The 22,476-nt window shown below is 44.6% G+C and overlaps 1 protein-coding gene across 5 annotated transcripts in view; it reads right to left on the bottom strand.

Moving 5' to 3' along the window:
• The window catches only part of EDARADD (EDAR associated via death domain), a 70,882-nt gene that overhangs the window by 2,931 nt on the left and 45,475 nt on the right, over window positions 1–22,476 (bottom strand). For 4 of the 5 annotated variants that reach the window (XM_025850730.2, XM_073879017.1, XM_073879016.1 and 1 more), the window contains exons 5-6: window positions 21,802–21,847; window positions 8,767–10,141 (exon numbers count right to left, since the gene is read on the bottom strand). In XM_025850730.2, the coding sequence (XP_025706515.1) occupies window positions 9,759–10,141; window positions 21,802–21,847 (429 nt within the window). In that variant the 3' untranslated portion in view covers window positions 8,767–9,758. Of the gene's footprint in view, window positions 1–8,766; window positions 10,142–21,801; window positions 21,848–22,476 lie in introns of those variants that run through there. The other variant, XM_073879019.1, reaches the window with a different exon arrangement.

Raw genomic sequence — 22,476 nt, forward strand, 5'->3', positions numbered from 1 at the left:
ATCATCGGTTACTAGCATAGAGGTTGTAATCAAAGCCAGAGAGATTGAGTAAAACATGAGAAGGGTAGGGAAGGAAAAATGCAACACTGAGGGCCACCGACATTTAGGGAGACGGCGAGGAAGAGGAGGCCACAGAGGAGATGAGAAGGAAGAAATCAGAGAAGTAGAAAGAACCAGGAGAGAATGGAGTCTCAGAAGCCAAGGGAGGGACAAAAGAAAGAAAGAAAGAAAAATTTTCCCCAGCTTCTCACGTCTACCTGCAGACATGAGGCCCTCGGCACCCGCTGAGTTCTCTCCAACCAGAAATGCTTCCCTGGGAGTCCTTGGTGGCATTACATCTGTGTTTCTCTCCCACGGGATTCTCCGGATAAGGCATTTCTCCCCTGGGCATGGTGGGCCTTCTCCAGCCACATGGCTGTGGCTCTGCAGTAGCTGGGGGTCAAAGGCACTGTTGCTTCCCACTCTACTATTCATGGTCCTGTTCTGCCATGGCCACCCTAGGCAGTCAAGGTGCCAAAACTTCAGGGGAATTTGTGACAGAGTGAGGGGGCATGGTTCCCTCCCCTTTGAGTCACGGTTTTTCAGAGGCATGTTATTTGTTGGACGGATCTCCAGGTTTGGGGCATCCACTGGTGGAAGATTTTAGAAATAGTATGCTGGAAACCCCTACTTCCTTCCAATGAGTATGTGTTGGTACCTTAGGAGTTTGTTATATACTTGGTTCCTTTTCTCAGCTTGTGCTCTCTCCTGGGAGGTCCCTGCAAATATGACTTTGGTGGAAGACCTGTCTAATTACCCCCACATGTCCAGGTCCCCCTAGTGGTAGCCATGACTGGAGTTCCAGCTCAGCAGCTCCTTCGATCCCGTGCAACCATTCTCTGTTGGATCTGTGATGCCACTTTGTCAGCAGATTTGAACCTCACCAATGGACACTAGAGGCCATGCATGGAGCAAGACGAGCTCCTGTCTATATAAGGATATAGACTGGTATGGATAAGTGGATGCCTCAGTAGTTAGAAGGTCAATCTTCACCTCTGCCAGATACTTTCACTGGAGTCAGACTTCAGCAAGTCACAGAATCCAATGGGAAATTAAGAGTTCTAGACCAAAAGAGCAGACAAATTCTTCTAAGAGGCTAGGCTGTAAGAGAAAGGAGAAAGATGGGATGGTAGGAAGTTATAGACAACAATGAAGTTGAACTTGAGGGCCTTTTTTTTTTTTTTAATACAGTGGGAGAAGTTTGGATGGAAGGCAAATACCATAATTTATTTTTTGTCTTCAGTTTATACTCCCTTCTGTTTTTGTGGTCCAGTTGGTTCTCTTACATTATTTATTGAGTCTATTACCAAACATACGATGATTTTTCTGTAACTTGTACAAATCCAACAGCGACAGCCCCGATCACTTGGGCCTCTTCGGTGTTTTGTCCTATTCTGTCCTGGGAGAGGGAGGGGCCGAGGTGCCATCAGGATAAGGTCCTTGGATGCATGGTGGCATTTGGAGCACGGTCCCTCACTACACAGACCCTCGGAGGAACAGGATCTTCAGCCCTGGGCATGTGGAGAGGAGAGCAGTGGAGGGCAGGGCTCCAGGTGCTTCCTGTCACCTTGCTGTCACTAAGGAGATGGACGACACATGGCCTGGTTTCGGGGTCACAGAGCAGAGCCTTTACTGGCTGTCCAGACCAGCTCCCTGTTTTGCTTATTTTGTTTTTACTTTTATATTTCATTTTATTATTTTACAAAGAAAATTTGGAATATAGTTGACACAGCATGTTACATTCATTTTAGGTGGGCAAACAGCTTCTTGCTCGCCTCCCCCGCTTCCTGCCTTCTCCCTGCTCCGCCTCCACCCCCAGCTGCAGGCTCCCGTCTCGCAGCTGGGAGCTGGTCTTTCTGTCTCACTTTCTCCTGTGGGGACAGTGGTGATTTTTTAAGCTCTTTTTCTCCCCCACTTGGGGTACAATTTACCGAACATGAAATTCACCATATTAACCATTTTAAAGTGCCCCATTCAGTGGCTTTTAGAATATTCACAAAGTTGTGGGCCGATCTCCACTATGTAAATTCCACATTTTTGCTTTGACCTTTTAAGCCCACGGGAAGGAGGGAACGGGTGAACCTCATCAAAATTAACGAGAGTTCCAGTGTCCAGAGGCATTCACGGTTTGGAGAGTGAATCCCCTTGTTTCGTATTTTCTATTTATAACCTTTTTTTTCCTCCTCGCAGGCCATGTAAAGACAGACTGCTTTATTTAGCGTCTTTCATTTATTTATTCACTAATTCCATTTCATTTTGTTCAGCGTATTTAGAATCTCTTCTAGGCCAGTTAATACTGATGACCCAGAGGTGAATAAGGGAACAAGGTCCCTGTCCCCGAGGAGCTTGCTGCCTAGCAGGATGACACTGCAGTCAAGTAGTCACTTTTGTGGTTCGTGCTGTGGAGTAAATGACAGGAAGATAACCAAATCTGGGAGTCAGGTGCAGTTTCTCTGAGCTAATGGTGTTGAGGGTGAGGCCTGGTGCTGAGTAAGATCCACTGGGAAGAATGGTGTATCCGGGTGTGAGTGCAGCTGTGTGTGGACAGGGCGGAGGAAGCTGCATGGGGTGAAGACATGGGCAGGATAAAGAATGACAACTTTGGGCAACTAGGATCCAGTGAGGCTGAAGCACCAGGAGCTGTGGGAGAATGGAACAAGATGGCGCCGGGTGGGGGGGGCAGTCTCACAGGACTTTATCTCGAAAATGAGAATCCATAGAAGAGGTTAACATGGTGATGATAGGATCCATCAACTATGTGGAGACTGGCTGGGAGGCCCTTTCAGGGTGAGGAAGGGTGGCTGTTTGGGTTAGGATAACAGTCATGAAGGCGGGGAGGAAGAAGGAAGAGATTTAAGCGAAATTTGGGAGGTGGAATTGGCAGGAAAGGCGAGGAAGATCTCCATGATGACTTAAGCAACAGGGTGAGTGGTGAGATAGGGAACTCTGGTGAGAAACAGTTTGGAAGGAAGGGTCACAGTTTCACTTTAGGACAGGTTGACTTTGAGGTACCTGAGGATGCATCCATGTGGAAAGTCCAAGGCAATTAGTTTGTGGTGTCTGGCAGCTCGGAGGACATGCCATGGCCAGAAACAGAAAGGTAGAAGAGGCAGAAAGTAACCATAAAATCATCCTTCATGTACAGAGTATCGGAAGCATTTGGTTGGATTGTTTACCTGTCTTTCTTCCTACCTCAGTGATTCTCAATTTTGTTCTGCCCATTCCTGGACCACACGTGCATGGCTCGTCCCAGGAACGTCTCTCATCGTGTACAGAGATTCTCCCCTTTCTATAGGCTCCTTGAGAGCGGGAAGGTGTTCCTTACCTTTGCATCCCCAGGGTCCAGGACACATTTTAGAAACTCACTAGTTTTCTGATTGACAACTGACCAACAGATCACATGAATCAATGATTGCGTTGGAATCCATATAAAAGCACCAATGAGGGATAATGGTTGACATCAGTCTCGAATGTTGTAGTACCCATTGTTAGAGTTAAAATAATCTTTAGTTGTTTATAAGAAAAATACAAAATCAACAGGAGATCAAAATGAGGACAGCTTAAAAAGTACACCATTACGATATATAAATAGAGTATCACAAAAATTCAGTCATTTAAAAGCATTGTCTTTATCAGCTGAAAAAATGTCCTCTGGGAAGCTTCAGAGGGCATGTCTCAAAGGAAAATGGGTCATTGGCTGTCATATAACATGGAAGATCGTGGCTCAGCTTGGGAAGTCAAGAGAAGCTACCTCCCCCCTGTTTTTTTTTACATTTCCAGAAGGGTTAGTAAACTCAATCATTTCATCTTAAGTTGCACTGTTGTCTGATCATTTCAGTTCAATCTGTGGAGTTGGTTTCTACGAGGCATCCTCAGCAAAGCACAGCCCCAGGAGGAAAGAGAACAGGCTCTCGTCTGCTGTGGGCTTCGAGTGTCGAGCACCCCAGCTGTGGCACCCCCTCACCCCAAGGCTCCAGTGGGCCCAGCACATGGTTTAGCTTCTCGACACACTCAGGAAGCAAGACTTGCCCTCATCCATTTATACCCAAGTGCACAGTCTTCAGAGGTGAGTCTGAATTCCCAAGCAGGAAATCATGCAACAAATTAGGGTGAACGTTTCTCATCACTTCTTTGGGCGAACATAGTTTTATGTATGTTTCAGTTACAAGGGCAGGAAAAGGTTTTAACATTATTAGGCCCAAAGTGTCATTAAATATGAAAAATGATCCAACAAATTGTTCCTGCATGTGTAAGTGAACAAAGAAAGCAGATGTTAGTCCGTAGCTAGGAGGGAGAGGGCCATGGGCACAGTGAGGAAATATGACTCAGAAACAAGTGAACAGCTCTAAGGTAAGCAACACAAAGCAGAAACATGGACCTCAAGGAGAGGAAAAGTATAGAACAGGAAGGGCAGAAGTGGAGAATGTTATAAGGAGGATGTGGTCTTGGTTCAAAACTAAATGAAGTACCTATTGCTTTAAAAAAGAAAGTGAGGGGCGCCTGAGTGGCTCAGTCATTGAGCGTCTGCCTTCGGCTCAGGTCATGATCCCAGGGTCCTGGAATCGAGCCCCGCATCGGGCTCCCTGCTCCGCGGGAAGCCTGCTTCTCCCTCTCCCCCTCCCCCTGCTTGTGTTCCCTCTCTCTCTGTGTCTCTCTGTCAAATAAATAAAATCTTAAATAAATAGAAAAGAAAGGGAAAGAAAATCTGCTAGGCCTTAGTTGTGAGTGTCGTATTTAAAAGAGCGTATTTTTATACTATAACTTATAGAGGAAGAAGAAAGCTAGTGCTCGTGGTTGGCGTCTGCTGTAACTCAGGCAGAGCAATCCCTTTGCCTTTTACACGAAAGCCACTGTTGCTCACAGCCACTTCCCTGAATATGAAAGAGCGTCACTAAGTCAAAAGGGAGAAACACCAAACATCCACAAATAGCTAACTCTAGAACTACATGGAGGGAAAGCCTTACTGACTTAATTCCCAGAGCATGGACCTGTTCGTAGAGCAGACTGGTCACGCAACTGACCTGGATGAAGGGGCTCCTGGACCCTCATCTCAGTTATGCCGGCCTCATTCTGCTTCTCAATTTGGAAAATAACTGGGCTCTTCCCGTCTTTTATCGGGGCTACATGTAAGGGTTCTACAACACCACCTATAATGAATACAAGGTTGGCTCTGGGCTGGTCTTAGGACGGCAGCCAAACCAGAAAGGATGTGTGTGCTGATTTTATGCTCCAGCAGAGGGCAGTACCACATAAAAATTACTCTCAAGGAGACCCTGACCTGTACCATCTTTTGTCTATTACGGCAAATTTTCTATGTTGTTGAATGATTGTTCAACCACCAAAATGGGTGCCTTGTCCACACGGGGTATCTAGAAATATCAGTGGGCAATCCTGGCAAACAACTGAAGCCCTAACCATTTTAAACCTTACAAGTGAAGGAAAGCATGGCTTGTTTGAGTCTCTCTGGCGAGTCTTCCTCAGTGTGTGTCCTGCGTGTGTGTGGTGTTTATTGCAGCTTTCTTCCCCTTTCTCATATTTGCAAGCAAATACATTGGGTTCATAACATAAAGCGTCACTGTGTAACACTGCAGTATGCGAGTGTTATTTGAAAGACTATATCCTGGAATGGAGCTGAAGTGATTTCATCTAATAGCAAAAGGACCTCATCATAAGCTGTTTCATTCACAGCATGGTCAATTTAACCAAGATCCCTAGGAACACATAATGAGAAAAACTCCTATGTATTAATGAACTTACATTTTAACAGTTATTTCATCAATTAATCATTAAGTGATTTCCTTCCTTTCCACTCCCACTTTTGTGAAGTCTCGGCATATTTACGCTGTTACGGTATTTGTGCTAAAGATTTATTTATTGTAGAGAAAGAAAGAGAATGACTCGGGGGAGGGGCAGAGGGAAAGAATCTTCAAGCAGACTCCTGCTGAGCTTGGAGCCCCACGGGGCTTGATCCCACGACCCAGGAGATCATGAACTGAGTCAAAATCAAGAGTGAAATCAAGAGTCCAACACTTAACCGGCTGAGCCACCCAGGTGCCCCGCTGTTATTTATTTGCTGAAAATCAACTTAAAAAGTATTTGGGGTTATTATGCAATTGTGTTCTGGTTCTATTTCCGTTGAGGATTACTCTTTGATATGCCTGAATGCAACAGAGACAAAAGTCACCCTACATTTAATCTAGAGTCCGAATGAACTTGTATTTAAAAAAACTTTTGGCTAAATTTCTCTCTGCTAATATACTTCTAATAATTGAAACTTTTCATAAGGTAAATGCTAATTGATAAGAGATGTCAGTAGGTGCAAATAATGGTAGAATCAAATTCAAACAGTATGGTCATGTCAGCTCCCCCATTTAAAAAAACCCCGCCTACCCTGGCACTTCCCCCACACAATTATAAATGGGAATTTTAAGCTTTCATAGCCAGAATAGGAAATTATTAGCAATGAGGACTTTGGAAGCAGTGATGCCAAATGGGGAGATGAGGGGTGGGACTCTGTGGTCATGTGCTTTTCCTGGATTCCTGAATTTGACAGTAAAGGAACCCACTCCGCTCCACCCGTACCTGAATCCCCTGAATTCTGTCTTCACGTTTTTGATCTACCTCAAAGGTCAGTTCAGCAGACACTTAGGAACAATAGCCATGTTCAAGATACATATGATGGTAAGTTCCATTGAAAGTCCATTTTGAAGACGAACCATGAGAGACTATGAACTCCAAGAAACAAACTGAGGGTTCTAGAGGGGAGGGGGGTGGGGGGATGGGTTAGCCTGGTGATGGGTATTAAAGGGGGCACGTTCTGCGTGGAGCACTGGGTGTTATGCACAAACAATGAATCATGGAACACTACATCAAAAACTAATGATGTAATGTATGGTGACTAATATAATAAAATTTTTTTAAAAAAGTCTGTTTTGAGATCGAAAGTTTGAGTTTGGAAATCTGTCCCACAGAAGCAGTGCCTCCAGGGACCCGTGTTCCCAAACCAGCTTACAAAAAACGTTTAATTCAGGAATTTGTGAAATCTAGAACTGACAGTTCCAAAGAACCTAATCCCCACGTATAACTGTGTTTCCGTGGGAAAATTTTTCACAGTATTTCCCAGATTTAACGTCTGGGATATTAGGACCTTAAACATTTTTTAAAATTTGCAGCTGTGGCCCTACTGGATGGAAATTTAGAAGCGCCCCCCTGCCCCCCCCACTACTGTTCCAAGCCACTGAGGGGGGTCTGTGACCTGCCCTCAGTAGCTTGGAACGTGGCTTGGAACAGTGGGTTGGGAAGTGGGGGGGGGGTGTACCAGGGAAGTTGGTGAGGCAGCAGAGGAGGGGAGGGAGGGCAGGGTAGTGGGGTGGTATTATTCCAATCCTCTCCTCCCTCGGGTTGCTCTTTCTTCCCATTGCACCTCTGTTCTCTGTGAGCTGGAGGCAGAGGAATTCTCTGGAAATAAGGGAGACCTCCCCGCCCTCCCCACCATGGGAATGATGGCTGGGCATGGGGCTGCAGGGATCACCTGTTGTTGTGGGTCTCTGTCTGGGGGGCAGGGGTAGGCCTAGAGGCGGGGAGGAGGGAGGAGCCAGCTGAGGAAAGGGAGCCAAAGGGCTTTTCCCTCCCGTCTCCCTCCCTCTGGGCTCTCCCCACTGCTTCTACCCTGTCAGAGCCTCTGCAGCCTGGTGCTGAGCCAGGGTGACGAGTCTGCCAGGATGGAGATGGTTAGGAGGGTACTGTGCAAAGATGGAGTTCCCCAGCAGCACGGAGAGGGGAGGGACTTTCTGTGGCACTGGCCAGGCAGCGGTCAGCAGGACATTGGTCAGGCTGGGATCCCCTCCTTGTATCCTAAGGGTGGTGGGACACAAGGTGACGGCATCCCCTGCTGGGGGTCCATACCACGCCGCACTGAATAATCACAACCCTTTTCCCTAGCGTTGTCAATAACAAATACCGAAAGCTCCTCTATATTTTTCCCCAGCACATTTTGGGCTAACATATGGGGGGGGGCGTGTCGCGTGTAGCTTAATGAGAACATGGAACATAAAAATCAAATTCCTAGAAGATTAGAGCCCCTTTAATGAGTTCTGTATGGTGCCTGGAGCATGGCTGACAATAATTATTTAACGACCCCCTCACTGGACATCAACTGCTGAAAAACCTATTTTTTAAAATCTCCACATTTTATTACGGGCTGCTCCTTTAAATACATCCTGTGATAAACCTGACATTTATCTGATAAATCAGACAAGGGAAGATGAGCTGGGTGTGATGAACCCTGAAGGAGAAGTGATGAGTAAATCTCCATAGATTTTGCTAGTTTAGAGTTTACATTTGATAGCGAAGCTGACTGTATATATTAGCAACCTAATAAAACCCGCTAAAACTGTTCGTGGAAAACTACGTTAGTGGTTGAGAGAATAATTTTCTTTTGCGTTATTCCTAATCTTTTTTTGTACTCCAATCAATGCTCTTCATCATTTTTGCTTATTTTAATCAGGGACGTAGACAGAATCCCACCAAACCGAAAGAAGTGCCTTAGTTGTCTGAACCCACAGCCAAAACCAAATAGCGCTTTTATGAAATTGTCAAGCAAGCCAAGGCTTTGCCTTGCATCTGTTACCCTGTAAAAAATCGAGAATATCGGATCTCTCCAGTAACAAACCCTCCCATCCTCCACACTTTACCTCCCCTTAAGCCATCAAATAAGAACACCAGATATTGTTTGGACCCAATTTTTCATTTGGTTTAAAATCCTTTGAAGTTTGGATTTTAATACCGATTCCCGGTTCTTGGCTAAACCGCTATGTAGTGCTTGTTACAAGTGGCCCTGTTTCCAGTTGGGATAGCAGGTGCTAGAAGAGTGGTTAGGTTGCAACCATGGGCCAGGTGATGTTTATTTATTTCTTAACTGAGCTTGATCTCAGGCGTGAAACACTCAGCCTTATATAAAAGATGTAAAAGTAAACATTAAACTAATTTTTAAAAAGTCTTGGGTAACAAAGGGCATTTGGTGTACTCTCTTTGTCAAACACCATGCCCAAGGTCCTTATTCCCCCCGATTCCTGACTCTCTCTTCCCACCACCAATTTTGCATTTCTTCCAAAAATGCTTGAGCAAATGACATTTTTGATAGTGCACAGATTACCAAAGTATTTGTATAAAAGAGACGGCACATATGGTGTGAAGGTACGGCCCCATAACACCAATATCCTGCTACTTCACCTAAGCACTTTACGACCAAAACAGGTAACTTCTCTGTGCTGTTTTCTTGTCAGCTGTGGGAGTGCTGTCCATCCTGAAGGAGCCCATGGATGACGATCGACTGGGGCCATCAACAATCCTAGTTCTTATTTTAATCTTCCACAGCATTGAAGGGAGAGGATAATTTTATTTTCATCATGGCATGAATCCACTCCGATTGTAGACTTTGGCCCAGGCCCCTACAGGAGTCTACAAAGTATCTTTCCCGCTTCCAGGTTCAAATATTAAATTAAAACCGAGGTGCAAAACTAAACAAAAATCCGCCACCAAAACATAACCTACCCCTCCAAAAAAACCACCAGCTTTGGGGAAAACCAATGTCCACGGTTCCGTGTCCTTATCCTAAACTCTTAAAAAAAAAAAAAAAAGACAGATCCTCAACCTGTGGTTGTTTCAAGGTCCTGTGGCTGGCTCAAGGTCCAAAGAGGCCAGTACGAAGAAGCGGAGGTCTAGAAGTTCCTGGGGTGGTCTCCACGCCCCCTCTTGGGCCACTCCTCGTCCACCCACCTGTGCAGGACCTTCTCCACGTCAGCCCTGTGGTAGAATCTGCACAACTCCATCAGTTGGCCCACTGGTCTCTGGCTGTTCCGCAGCAAGAACTCCAAGGTGGGGCTCTGAGGCCTCTGCTCCAAGAAACACAGTTCATCATAGGGCATGCCCCATTTGCTGGCAAAATTCCTCCAGTTTTTTACTGTCGGGTGACATGGATCCAGCTTTATCCTGATGACGTCAAGCAAGTCCTGATCATTGAGTAAGTCACTTATGGTCGGGGCCCGGAGCGAGCAGGCGGGACAAGTACAGTTCTCCTTGCAGGACTCGCCTTTGCTTATATCTGCAGGAACAAGCAATACAGCCCACAGGTCAGCAAGAAAGCAAACGCATGCGTCCATCTCTCCCGTCCTTGATTTTCCTGCTCAAATGCCAAGAGCACCAGTGAGAGTGTAACACAGCGTAGCCTACAGATACTCATAGATGCTTTCAGGTTACTCATTTCCATAGGCTCACACAACGAACGTGGCGTTCTTGACAGCCAAGGGATGGGTGGCTTTGCTGGAAGCACTAGTAAGACTTTATACAGCCAGTTTCCCTTTCTTTCGGAGACTCCCTGAGTCTCACATTGGGCATTTGCGAGACTGCTGGCTGGAATTTGGGCTCCGAGGAGCACGGCTCTCTCTGGGGGCGGGTCCCTGGTGGGAGTCACACTGCACTGTCCCACAAGTAAACTAGCCCATACTTGCCTGAACCTCCACTCTTACCCCTTCCAAGTTACAAGTCGGCCCTGACGGCTTTTTAATGCCAAACACAGCACGTTGGGGTATAAAGGATTGCAAAACTCTTTAAAAGGCCTTCAGACACACACCCACATACACTGAAAACTGGAATATTCACTCCATATGCATATTTGAAACGGAGTGATAATTGATAATGCTAGAAAACTTACTTTTGAGATTTATGGCCACCTTATCATCCTTTGCCTTTATCTGTGTTTTCTTCACTCACTTCACTTCTTCTGCCTTTGAAGTAGAGCCAATACCCTGAGGTGTGCACCGTGGGATGGAAGAACAGGAGGCTTTTGAGCTGAGCCTCACCAAGAAGGGCACAGCCCCAGCCCAGAGGAAGGGCAAACATTCTTCCATCAGTCATCTTTAGCTTCATTTCAATGCAAGGAGGCATGTTGCAGGGTGGGGTGGGGGGGGGGAATGAAGGAGTCGGGAAGAAGTGCTCACAAGTCACTTATCATTAAGTTGCTAAGTGGTGTTTGCACAACATGGCAACCTGAGTGTCTTAACTTCTGCATCAGCACCGGGGCTCCTGACCCTTCTGACCAGGGATTTTAACAGCCAAAGGCTACACGAGAGATCACTGGCTTGGAAAATTCTGGGAGGTTGGTTACAATGACCTTTACTATACTGAGCCCTGGACTTCCCAATTTAGGAAAGGAAAGAATTTGGGAAAAAGGAGTGTCTTCGGTGATCTGAAGGTTGAGAACCAGCCATCCGGAGGCAAGCACAAACGACAAAATGACAAGAACCATGAAAATCCTGCTCCTACTCTTTGACCTACTAACATAACTTCTGGGAATCCAGCCTAAGGAGATAATCTAGAATATGTATACACATGAATGATTTTAATTACAGTCTTATCTTTATTATCCATTTTTTTAAATAAATGCCAAAGGTGAGGGACTAGTGGGATAAATTATTGTACTACTTGATGGAATTTTATTTAAGTAACTATGAAGACTAGGTAGCGACCCAGAAAACACGTGTGCTGTAATTTCAAGTGAAAAGTGCAAGATGTAAAGAATGTGCGTCCTTGACATTAGAAGCGTGAAAACTCTATAGTACGGAAGGAAATGCACAAAAATAGTAATAGCTATTGTCTTAATTCTGTAGGATTGTTTCTGTTTTCCAAACTTTCTCCAGTGGTGTTTAATTTCTGTGGTAACCAACACAATGTATTACACGAATAAGCACGCTCCCACCTGACTTTGAAGGTCACCTGGACCTCCTGTGGCTTCTAATGCCCCCCTCACCCCAGCTCCCCTTGGATACGGCTGCCTCTGGAACTGGGCCCAAGGCTCCTTTGCCCCTTTGGACACTGTCTATTGCACGGCAGGGTGCATCCTCCCTGAAGGTTCCTTCCGACAGCCGAGCCCCAAAACCCCAGCCCCAGCCCACCATGTCCCAGCTGCATCCCTCCCCCATCACCTGACGTGCTGAGATCCCAGCCTGTCTCGCTCCCTGCCAAGTCCTTGAGAGGGACAAGGAGGTGCTCCAGTTCTGTTCTTAGCCCGAAGCTTTCCCCTCCCACCCTCCCACCCTCCCTCCCTTTGGTCACCTCCTCTGCTCCCAGTGTTCCACCACACACTCCCACTAAAATGGAAGGCCCCTTCTTTTTGCATCTGTGGGACCCCCCCGCACAGCCCTTGACATACAGCAAATGCGTAAGCAATGTTTATTGAATGAGTGAGTGAATGCACGAGTGAACAAATGAGTGAGTAGCCCTGCTTGCTCTTCTGGGCTCCACAACTGAGCACTGGGAAGCCCCTCTTGATGTTCAGATGACATCTCCAACTCAGGGGACCTAAAACAGTACTGAAGTGTCTCCCCCTAAGCATCAAAAGCACCCTGACCCCCTACTGACACAGCTCCCTAGGTGTCCTTGTAGACTTTTTCACCGTATTCAACCAGTGACCACGTCGTGGCCTCCACTGGAAGCTCTCCATGCTACAATTCCTGTCTTCCGTCCCAGAACTTCCTTAAATACAATCTGTGCTCCAGACCAGCTGGACTACTCCATTCCCCGAATTTCATCCATCCTGTAAAGCCTACCTCAGATTAATTAAAAGAAAGACTAATATAGCGCAGGGTAGAAAAACTGGAAATTATATACCATTACAGATTTTGTATAAACTATTGAACATTTAGGGTTTTTTCCAATTCTCATGACTAAGAGGAACAATATGATGCAGACCCTTGCATATATATTTTTGGCCACATCTATACTCATCGTACCCAGTAATGGGATTTTTAGGCCCAAAAGTATGAGCATTCTAAGGCTATCAATGCATGTGCCCCAAAGTGCTTTCCAGAAATAAAGGTGGTACTAATTTACACTCCAACCAGGGAACAGTGATGCCGCTTATCTCACTTGACCTTTGTCAGCACCGAGTGAAAAATGTTTGTTGGTTTCACAGGCAGGAAAATTAGGCTTCATATTCTTCTGCCTCCACATGTCTTTGCTGGTGTTTTCTCTCTGATCAGTTTTCTCTCTTCTCCCCCTCTCCCTCTCGCAGGACTCCTTCTGCTGAACTTCATCCATCCTATAAAACTCACCTCAGATTCACCCCTTGCATGAAATCTCCCCGGCTGTGGCCCGGAATGCTGCCCCATTCAGAATCCCATCATTTTGTTTGTATTTCCTGACTCTCCATTGCGGTGAGATATTCTGCATGGTTTTCTTGTTCCTCATTACACCTTAAATGACCCAGAACAGATCCAGATCATTCTGCAGTGTGCTCTACATCTTAGAGTTTAAAAATGTTGCATTACATTTCTATGTAATATAGCCGTTCTTGAGCCATATTAATAATGATGCATTAAGAAGTAAAGCTTTGGGGCGCCTGGGTGGCTCAGTTAGTTAAGCATCTGCCTTCGGCTCAGGTCCTGATCTCAGAGACCTGGGATCGAGCCCTGCATCGAGCCCCGCATCGGGCTCCCTGCTCAGCGGGGAGTCTGCTCCCTCTCTCTCTGCCCCTCCCCTCTGCTCATGCTCTCTCTTTCTCTCTCTCAAATAAATAAGATCTTAAAAAAAAAAAAAAGTAAAGCTTTAGCAGCACAATGGGACAGAAGTCTATTTGTTTAAAAAATGAACTTTGTAATGGTAAAGGTGATTTTTTACTAAAAGAAAGGTATAAGGGAAATCCTGCAATTTTCTTTGCTTTTATTTAAAGGTAGGGTCAAATGAACAATATTCCATCAAATGGCCAAGAAAGCAGGCTACCAAAGAGTATGTATAATTCTGATTTTCTAAAAACAAACAATATAGTAGGGGCGCCTGGGTGGCTCAGTTGCTTAAGAGTCTGCCTTCAGCTCAGGTCATGGTCTTGGGGTCCTGGGATTGAGCTCTGCATCAAGGCAGGCTCCCTGCTCACTCTCTCAAAAATGAATAAATAAAATCTTTTTTAAAAAGACCAAAAGACAATATAGTAATTCATACCCATGTAAAGCATATATTATATATATAGTCACAGACAGAAAAAGTCTGGAAGCATGTATAACAAAAATGTTACCAGTGGATATTTCCTAATTTTTTTTTATAATGATTGTGTTTCTTTGGATACCTCAAAAATATTTTTTATATGTCACAGAAAAAGAAAGGAGGATTTAAATCTCAAAGTCCAGAATTAAATGTATTGGTGCCCAAGGGTGATCTCTGGTACCACCTTTGTAAGATTCATTGTTGGCAAGGTTTTCTCCTTTGGTGTCAAGACCACGACTAAAAATAATATAATAATAAATAATATAAAGAAGAAAGACATCAGTAAGGTTTCTGTGAAGCTCCTTTAAGCCCTCTAGTGTAAGAGAAGCTTTTCTTTGAACAATTACATTGACGATTTATTAATTTGTTTGAAAATAGATGATGTGCCAAAAATCTATCGATGTTTTCCTTTTGTATTTTCCGTGACACAAACCACAAACCGTTTATTGAATTGCAAGCTCCACGAACTGCCAACACTAGTGAATTTAGAGCTGCCTTTTAGAATCATAAACTATAATTAGCTCTCTGGCGGACTTAAGAGGAGAAACATGTTTTGTTTTGTTTTGTATCAAATATATTTTGTCCTGCCCTGCTTTAAACACCTATCATGTAATAGTGCACATAAAAGGCTAGGCTAGGTGATGCCTTGGGGAAGAAACAATTGTGGGGAGAGAGACAGAGGACCAAAGAAGCTTTCATCAGAAATGGGGAAAAATGGGATTATTATCTGATGCCTCTCAAAAAACAAGCAAAAGATTGCTGTACAGTTGAAGCTCAGAAATTGTTTGCCAGATGAATGAATAAGAACTATGCTTTCTCCCAGGAGACAAGGGACGCTTGTTACTTTTAAGTAATCTGTACACCCAGTGTGGGGTTTGAACTCACGACCCTGGGATCAAGAGTCACATTCTACCCACTGAGCCAGCAAGGCACCCCCTTAGAGACTTGTTATTATTGTTTGATGACTCTTAGGACTTGAAGAGAGAAAGTTAAAAGAAAGGGAAGTTTGCTGGTGTCTCCTGGTGATAAATAGATATTGGTGGAAAACAATACAGTGTTGGTTAAAATACAACAGAATGGACCGATTTTGGATTGGTGGAGCAGAGGAAGGGGCTATTTCAGAAAGGAAGTTACTTATGTATAAAAAGTCACTCAGATTCGCTAATGAGGGTCCTCACTTGCCACATTTTGACGCCTGACTTGTGTATTTTCTGCTGATGAAAAGCCAGAATGGAAGACACCATTAATGTATGACTTCTTATTCTAGAGGCCAAAGCCCTGGAAGACTCGTTCTCTGTGAGTCTAGTCTGAGTACCAGCTTACACCCGGGGAGAATTTGTCACAGGAGGAAGTGCTGGATTTCTGTGTCTCTTCATCACACCAACTGTCATTTATGGAAGGGCTACCGTATGACCAGCCCGGCATGGAGCCCTTGATCCTACATCATTCCAACCTGTGTCATGTGGGGTTCATCAAATCTCAGCACTCTAACCTCCTAGAGCTTGACTTCTCCAGGCATTTAACATCCACAGACTTCAGATTCCTCATCCATAAAATGAAAATGATAATTTCTCTATCTCATGAATTAAATGCGATAAAGGATGTGAACGCATTTTTGTCAGGTCTTATGTAAAGATGATAGGTCTTACTTTTTTTTTTTTTTAAGGACACAGGGAAGAAAAGAGTCCCTATGTAGTCTGGCCTCTGCAGATACCTCTTAGCTCACTTCCTTCTCTATCGCTCTTCCCTGCCCACACTTGTCCCTAGATCGCTAAGCTCAGGCCTGCCTCAGGACCTTTACACCAGCTAGCTCTTCTCCCTGGAGTCTTCCGTCCTCAGATCTTCACATGGCTGGCTCCTTGGCATTGTTCAGGTCTCCGTGAACTTTCTTAGCTAAAGCAGCTAAGCTTTCCTGCCAGGCAAAAATCCCATTACCCTCGTTTATTTTCCTCAAGGCACACTCTACCACCGTATGTAATGAATTATTTCTGTTTATTGTCTGTCACTCCCAAGTAGTACATAAATTCCAAGAGGAAAGAGACTTTCGTATCTAATGTCACCACTTCATCCCAGGCACACAGTAAGCGCTCAGTAATATTTGTTGAGTCAATCAAATGAATGAAGAATGTGTCATGGAGAAACAGTCCAATTATAGTCCAATTAGAAACCCCTGGGCAGCCTAAGAAGAGCTATCTAGAAAATTCCACATCAACCGAAACATTTGTGTGTGTATGTGTGTGTGCTGAGCATATATAAGGCAGAAGAAAGATGCCTGGTCACTATGGAGAAGACGTAACCTGTGTACAACAGAGATTAAGAACAGCTTTAGAGGCATGCCAACGGACTCAGTATCAGCTAGCACGATGCAGGTGTGCAACTTGGACAGGTAACTCTCCAAGGCCACATCCTCACTCCCTGAACAGGGACAGTGAGATCTATTTCACAAGGTTGTTGCAAGGATTGAATGAGAGCATCCATTAAAGCCTCACCCCACGGCATGGTGGGCAGGCAACAAAGGATTAATAGCTGTAGGTAAAGCAGCACAACCAAAGCAGTAGTTCTCAACCTTGGCCACAAGATGGAACTCCTCCTCCCCCAGAACCCTGCCCACACCCCAAACCCTCTGGCCCCACCCACTGAAATCCTTATTTAATTGGTCCTGGGGTGCAGGAAGGACATGGGAATTTTTAAAGGCTCCCCTGGGAATTCTAAAATGCAGCCAGGGTTGAAAACCATTGCCTTAAAGACATCCACAGAGTAAGTTCTTAGTCAGAAGGGCCTGCCATAATTACATTTTGGAATCAGAGCTACTTTTGAGAGATGGTGTGTCTGTTCAGTGATTAAGTCTTTGAACAGATAACATGTCCCCACACTCAACAGTAGATGAGTGGGTTTTCCTATGGGGTGTTTTCTGTCCTCTCCCCCTGCTCTTCATCCTCTCTCACACACACACATTTACATAGACTTTAAAGAAGTGTTTCGGGATTCTAGAATGTTCTCCCTCCAGGTGTGGCTATGTCACTTAAAACAACGGTAAGAAACAGCTCGCATCCAACGGCGCAGTGTCTAACTCCGGTTTGGGGCTGGCGGGTTTTAAAATACTGTTCAATTAACAGTTAATTGTAAACTGGAACAAGATTCAGGATTCAGAAAGGTCATGATTACTTGAGCCTAGAAATTGGCTCCAGTCAGATGTTGGCAGTGGATCACAGATTGACTTAATGTGTCTCCCTGCAGGGTAGGTGCCGTTTTATCTTGTACACTCTGGCTTTTCGAGAACTATTACCACACGGGTGTTTCCCTCCAGTGTGCTCAGGACCACTGTGAGCTCTTAGATCATTTATAATAATGTTCCCCAGGATAACTAGGTCTTGAGTTAATTCAAACAATTAAATAGTAAACATTTTTTTATTGGCAACTTAGCAAATAGCAAAATATTGTGGTCCTGAAATAAAATAACTCTATCCCAGGTGTCTATAAATTATCAGATTTGGAGCCTGCAAAATACCAACAAAGTGTGAGAGTAGAGTCAAATACTTCTGCAGTTATGTGTGTTAAGGGTATAAACTCATGCTTTTTTCTATGTGTGTGTGGTTTCCAATGTGGTTGGAAATATATTTAAAACGTCAGTTTATGGCTTTGATAAATCACTGGGGTGCGCGCGCGCGCGCACACACACACACACACACACACACACACACACACACACACACACACCACATTATTCATCGGAGGTAGTTTATATGCTTTGAGCTGGAAAATGATGAAGAACTATTTTTATCTCCCAAGAAACTAACCCAAGGGCTTTTGGTGGGCGTTTGATCTCTTAACCAAAGGGAAAAACAATGCAATTTCATTCTCTCTCTCTCTCTAAAACACCCTTTTAAGGAGACATCAAGTTGGCAGCAGCTGTGGGGAGTCTAACTGACAAATTGGAAGGATCTGGGCTAGTAGATCACGCTGTGCCTTGATTTTGTCATCAAACAAAGCTGGAGTGTAGAGGGCACTTTAAGAAGAAAAAAAAAAAAAACAACCAATTTAGGTCAGGAAGGACCCAGGTAAAAATTCAGCTTAGAATTCCATGTGAATTTGGATTCTGAAATTACGTGACACAAACATATGAATGAAGTGTCATGTAATGGACCTAATTTGAAACAAAAGTAACAATCCTATTTTACCTGCATTTCTGTGGGGAAATTAGGTTTAGGTTGGGCAAGCGCTGAATTATGCAAGGTTGTCAGAAAATCATCCTTGAAAAGCTGGCCAAATGTGGAGAGCAGGTGCATTATTCTATTAATCGGGGGCACCACACAGAGTCTTCTTTCTTGCGCTCTGCCTCCCATGGGCGTTTGCTTCTGTACTCCCTGGTTCCATGAAGAGGGGACTTTGCTTTTCCAGGGGGAGCTGATTCTGATTTGTATTCTCTTTCTTTCCTTGCTTACAAACTGTTGGCTGTCATTTCCCATGTCTGTCTAATCCCTCCCTCTGTGGCAGTGCCTTCCATTGTCCCCACATTGCTTATTTTAACCAGCTATAAGCTGGATCACAGATAACTAAAGTTTTCAAAGACAAAAATTTTAATAAAATCCAGGCTCTGAGTTCAGGGCCTGAGGGCCTGATCCAGGGAAAGTAGCGAGCTTTTTGTGAAAGCTATTACCGTGATTCAGAGACTGACTCTGAGGGCGGGGGTGTGAGGGTGGGCTTTGGCTTTGTTCCAGGTTAAGACTGTATCTGAGAAGGCTGACCCTCACCCCCACTGTATGACACTCAAGGATTCGATGTGTGTACTACCCAGGCAATGCATCTGACCAGTAGAGAGGCAGCCTGGTTTGGTGGTTGGGATTGAGCTCCTGCCAGGCCCCAGGCCTGAGTCCCACTTAGGACTCCTGTGACCCAGCACCAGCCACGTGACACAGCATCACTTCTGTAACCTCCATCTTGTGAGGAAAATAAGTTCGGAGCTGTCATGTGCACTTTTTCTAAGCGGCTCTTTAAAGTGCTTACAACAGGGCCTGGTATATAGTAAGTGCTAAATTAGTGTTTGTAAGTACAATGATAAAGCTTACTTAAGCTGCTACTCTCACTCAAAGACCGAAATATACAGATCAGCTTTTGCCAGTTTACTCAAGAGCAAAGCCATTAAGTGTCTCTCATCCCCCTGTTTATGAAAAACAAAAACAGAAACAAAAATCCAACCAAACACTCACTCTTGTGTGCAGGGTAGCACGTCGGGTGCGAAAGGTATTGACTTCAATAGCACCATATGCACGCAATCATTTTACCTATCACTGTGAAAAGTTTATTCTCTTCAAAAGTCTTCCATTTCATTTTGACACAGGTAAAATTTTTTTTTAAAGATAAATGTACTTCTATTTTTTTTTAAAGATTTTATTTATTTATTTGAGAGAGAGAGAATGAGAGATAGAGAGCATGAGAGGGAAGAGGGTCAGAGGGAGAAGCAGACTCCCCGCGGAGCGGGGAGCCCGATGTGGGACTCGATCCCGGGACTCCAGGATCATGACCTGAGCTGAAGGCAGTCGCTTAACCAACTGAGCCACCCAGGCGCCCGACACAGGTAAAATTTTTTAAGAGATGACTGAAATTTGATTAAAGTTAATCTATTAGTCAACAACAACCTTAAATCATAAAGGTTTATAGATATTCCTAAACAACTTACTTTATCCATTTTCATTTTAGCTCACATTCCACATTACTATGTAGGGTGTTAGTCTTTTAAAAGTTTAAATACAGGTTTTTTGTTTTGTTTTGTTTTAATTAGAAAAGAAAGGGGTGCCTGGGTGGCTCAGTTGGTTAAGCCACTGCCTTCGGCTCAGGTCATGATCCCAGGGTCCTGGGATCGAGCCCCGCATCGGGCTCTCTGCTCGGCGGGAAGCCTGCTTCTCCCTCTCCCTCTGCTGCTCCCCCTGCTTGTGCTCTCTCTCTCGCTGTATCTCTGTCAAATAAATAAAATCTTAAAAAAGAAAAGAAACGAAACATGTGCTTACTGCAGAAAATCTGAAAATTCAGATGAGCATAGGGGAAAAAAATTCATGCTCTTACCACTGAGGTCGATCAGTTAGCCTTTTATGGATATCCTTATTTTATCACATGTTATATATATTTGCCTACATCTGATCATTTGTTATATACAAGTTTGTATATACAGGTTAAAAGTTGGGGGGGAGAGATTTTTTTCTGATATCCGCTCATGTTAGAAATTTAAAAAATATAGGAGAGTGGAAAGAAAACAAAAATTAGTGACTGCTTGTGAGCAAAGAGATGCTTTCTCTGCCTCACATCACCCAGCTAGTGCTTCTAATTTGAGCTTGTCGGCTGTAGCATTTGTGGAAGAGAGATAATTACTGGCCAGCAGTCCTAGCCTCCGGTGGGGGGCGGGGTGTGGTCCAGGGAAGGCAAGTTCCAACGGGGTGTCCAGATGGGACCCTGACCTTAGGCCTGTACCGTGAAACCTGCTGGGAAGGCTCCAGTACAAATTCACCTGGCTCAGTTTCCCCTTTGACTTCTCTAATCACAGCAGGATAGTGGCTGGACTGGAACCAGGATCCCAACTTCTGTCTCCCAGAGCTGTACTTCTGTCTGGGACTCACATAGTAGGTCTTTAATAAATAAAGATCTACTGAATGAAAAAAAAATCACCTAGAGTCTCACCACCCAGAGCTAACTGCTGCTAACACCTTTTTTCTTTCTTTCTTTCTTCCTTCCTTTCTCTTTCTTTCTTCCTTCCTTCCTTTCTTTCTTTCTTTCTCTTTCTTTTTTTTTTTAAGTAGAGCCCAATGCAGGGCTTGAACTCATGACCCTGAGATTGAGACCTGAGCTGAGATCAAGAGTGGGATGTTAACCGACTGAGCCACCCAGGTACTGCTCATATCATGTTTCTAAGGGAGGACAAAAGTTGATTATACACTACATGTTCTGATTTTCAGCATGGTTACATGGGCACAGTCTAGGTAGGATTGGTGACCCATTATCCTGAGGGCTTTAGGGTCCACCACCCTCCCCCTAAGAAAGAAAGAAACAAAACCCTGATGACTCAGGTCCTTCAATATGTGTTTTAAGAGGTATAGAAAACATTAGGGAGGTTTTAATGTTTTTTAGTTATTCTTTTGGTAGCTTCTTTTAATGCTCACTCCAGATTTTCTCCATGATGAATTAATAAGAAATCTGAAGACTGCCAAAGTTTCCAACTTACATTAACAAGTGGGAAAGGAGGCAGATCTTAATGTTTCTCTGGTTAAACACACCAGCGGCAGACGGGACGAGCACATGGCCGGTGCGGGAGGGGCTCCTTGGCTAACAGAGCGCCCCAGGCACAGAGAAGGGATGGAGGCAGTGACTGGCTGAGCTGGCCCTTCCCACAGGGGCCTGTTTGGCCCCAGCCCTGTTGCCTTCTTCCACCTGGCAGTTTTCCATCAATGCCAAGACCCCCAGCTCTGTTGTGACTGCTACCCCCTCCTAAACTTTTCCTATTGAGAACCCGGCTGTGCCCTTCACAAGCCAAAGAGGGTCAGCTCGGAGAAAATACTCCGAAGGCTTTTGTGAAATCTGGTTACCATTTCCTTCCACTTCCCCTGGGCCTGTGGTTGGAAAGTTTCTCTAGCCTTTAATACAGATTTTTAAAGTTAATGATAAACATATTTGCAAATTATCTTTAATTCTGTCATGCCAGCTATCAGAAAAGCCCAGACCTCTGCAGAATCAATCCTTTACCTGAAAGGGGATCTCCAGTACTGTCTGGAAAGCCATTTTCTTCTCCCTGTTAACCAGAAAGCAACCTTCATTAGAATTATACCCATATGTGCACGGAGATAGTATCAATTTTCCAATGTAGTTAAATTTCCACCAGAGCCTGGCAGGGGAGGTGGTGATGGATCTCAAGAACAGTATTGTAATGGGTATAGAACTATGCATTTCTTCTAGAATAGGGGCTCCTGGAGGGCAGGAGCTTTGGTCTGTTTGCTCCCTGTGCTGGGTTCTCCATTCCCAGGACAGCGCCTGGCACACAGCAGACCCCAGTGGATGAAACAATGTGCTACATTTTACTTTTATTTCACACGAGGGATGATTTTTATTTTATTCCCTATCTACTCTTTGTTTGGGCTTGCTGTCAGTCCAGGTTGTAATTCGTTTCCGGATCTATTGTATTTTTTAAAAATATATTTCGAAACGGCGAAGAGACACGGTCCAAAGGAAGTGTCCAAATCTCTTGAGAGATGATTGCGTTTCTGCCCTTCTGCTGGGGGTTCTGTTTTTACAAACAAGGCCATGCTACGGGATAGGCTCCAGGTAGGGATACAGTTTCCCTTGCTGGGGTGTGGGGTGGGGTGGGGTGGGGTGGGGTGTGTGTGTGTGTGTGTGTGTGTGTGTGTGTGTGTGTGTGTGTGT

The sequence above is a fragment of the Callorhinus ursinus genome, unplaced genomic scaffold, assembly GCF_003265705.2.
Source record: "Callorhinus ursinus isolate GAN/ISIS: 27379988/994484 unplaced genomic scaffold, GSC_fseal_2.0 scaffold32, whole genome shotgun sequence".
Lineage (NCBI taxonomy): Eukaryota > Metazoa > Chordata > Mammalia > Carnivora > Otariidae > Callorhinus > Callorhinus ursinus.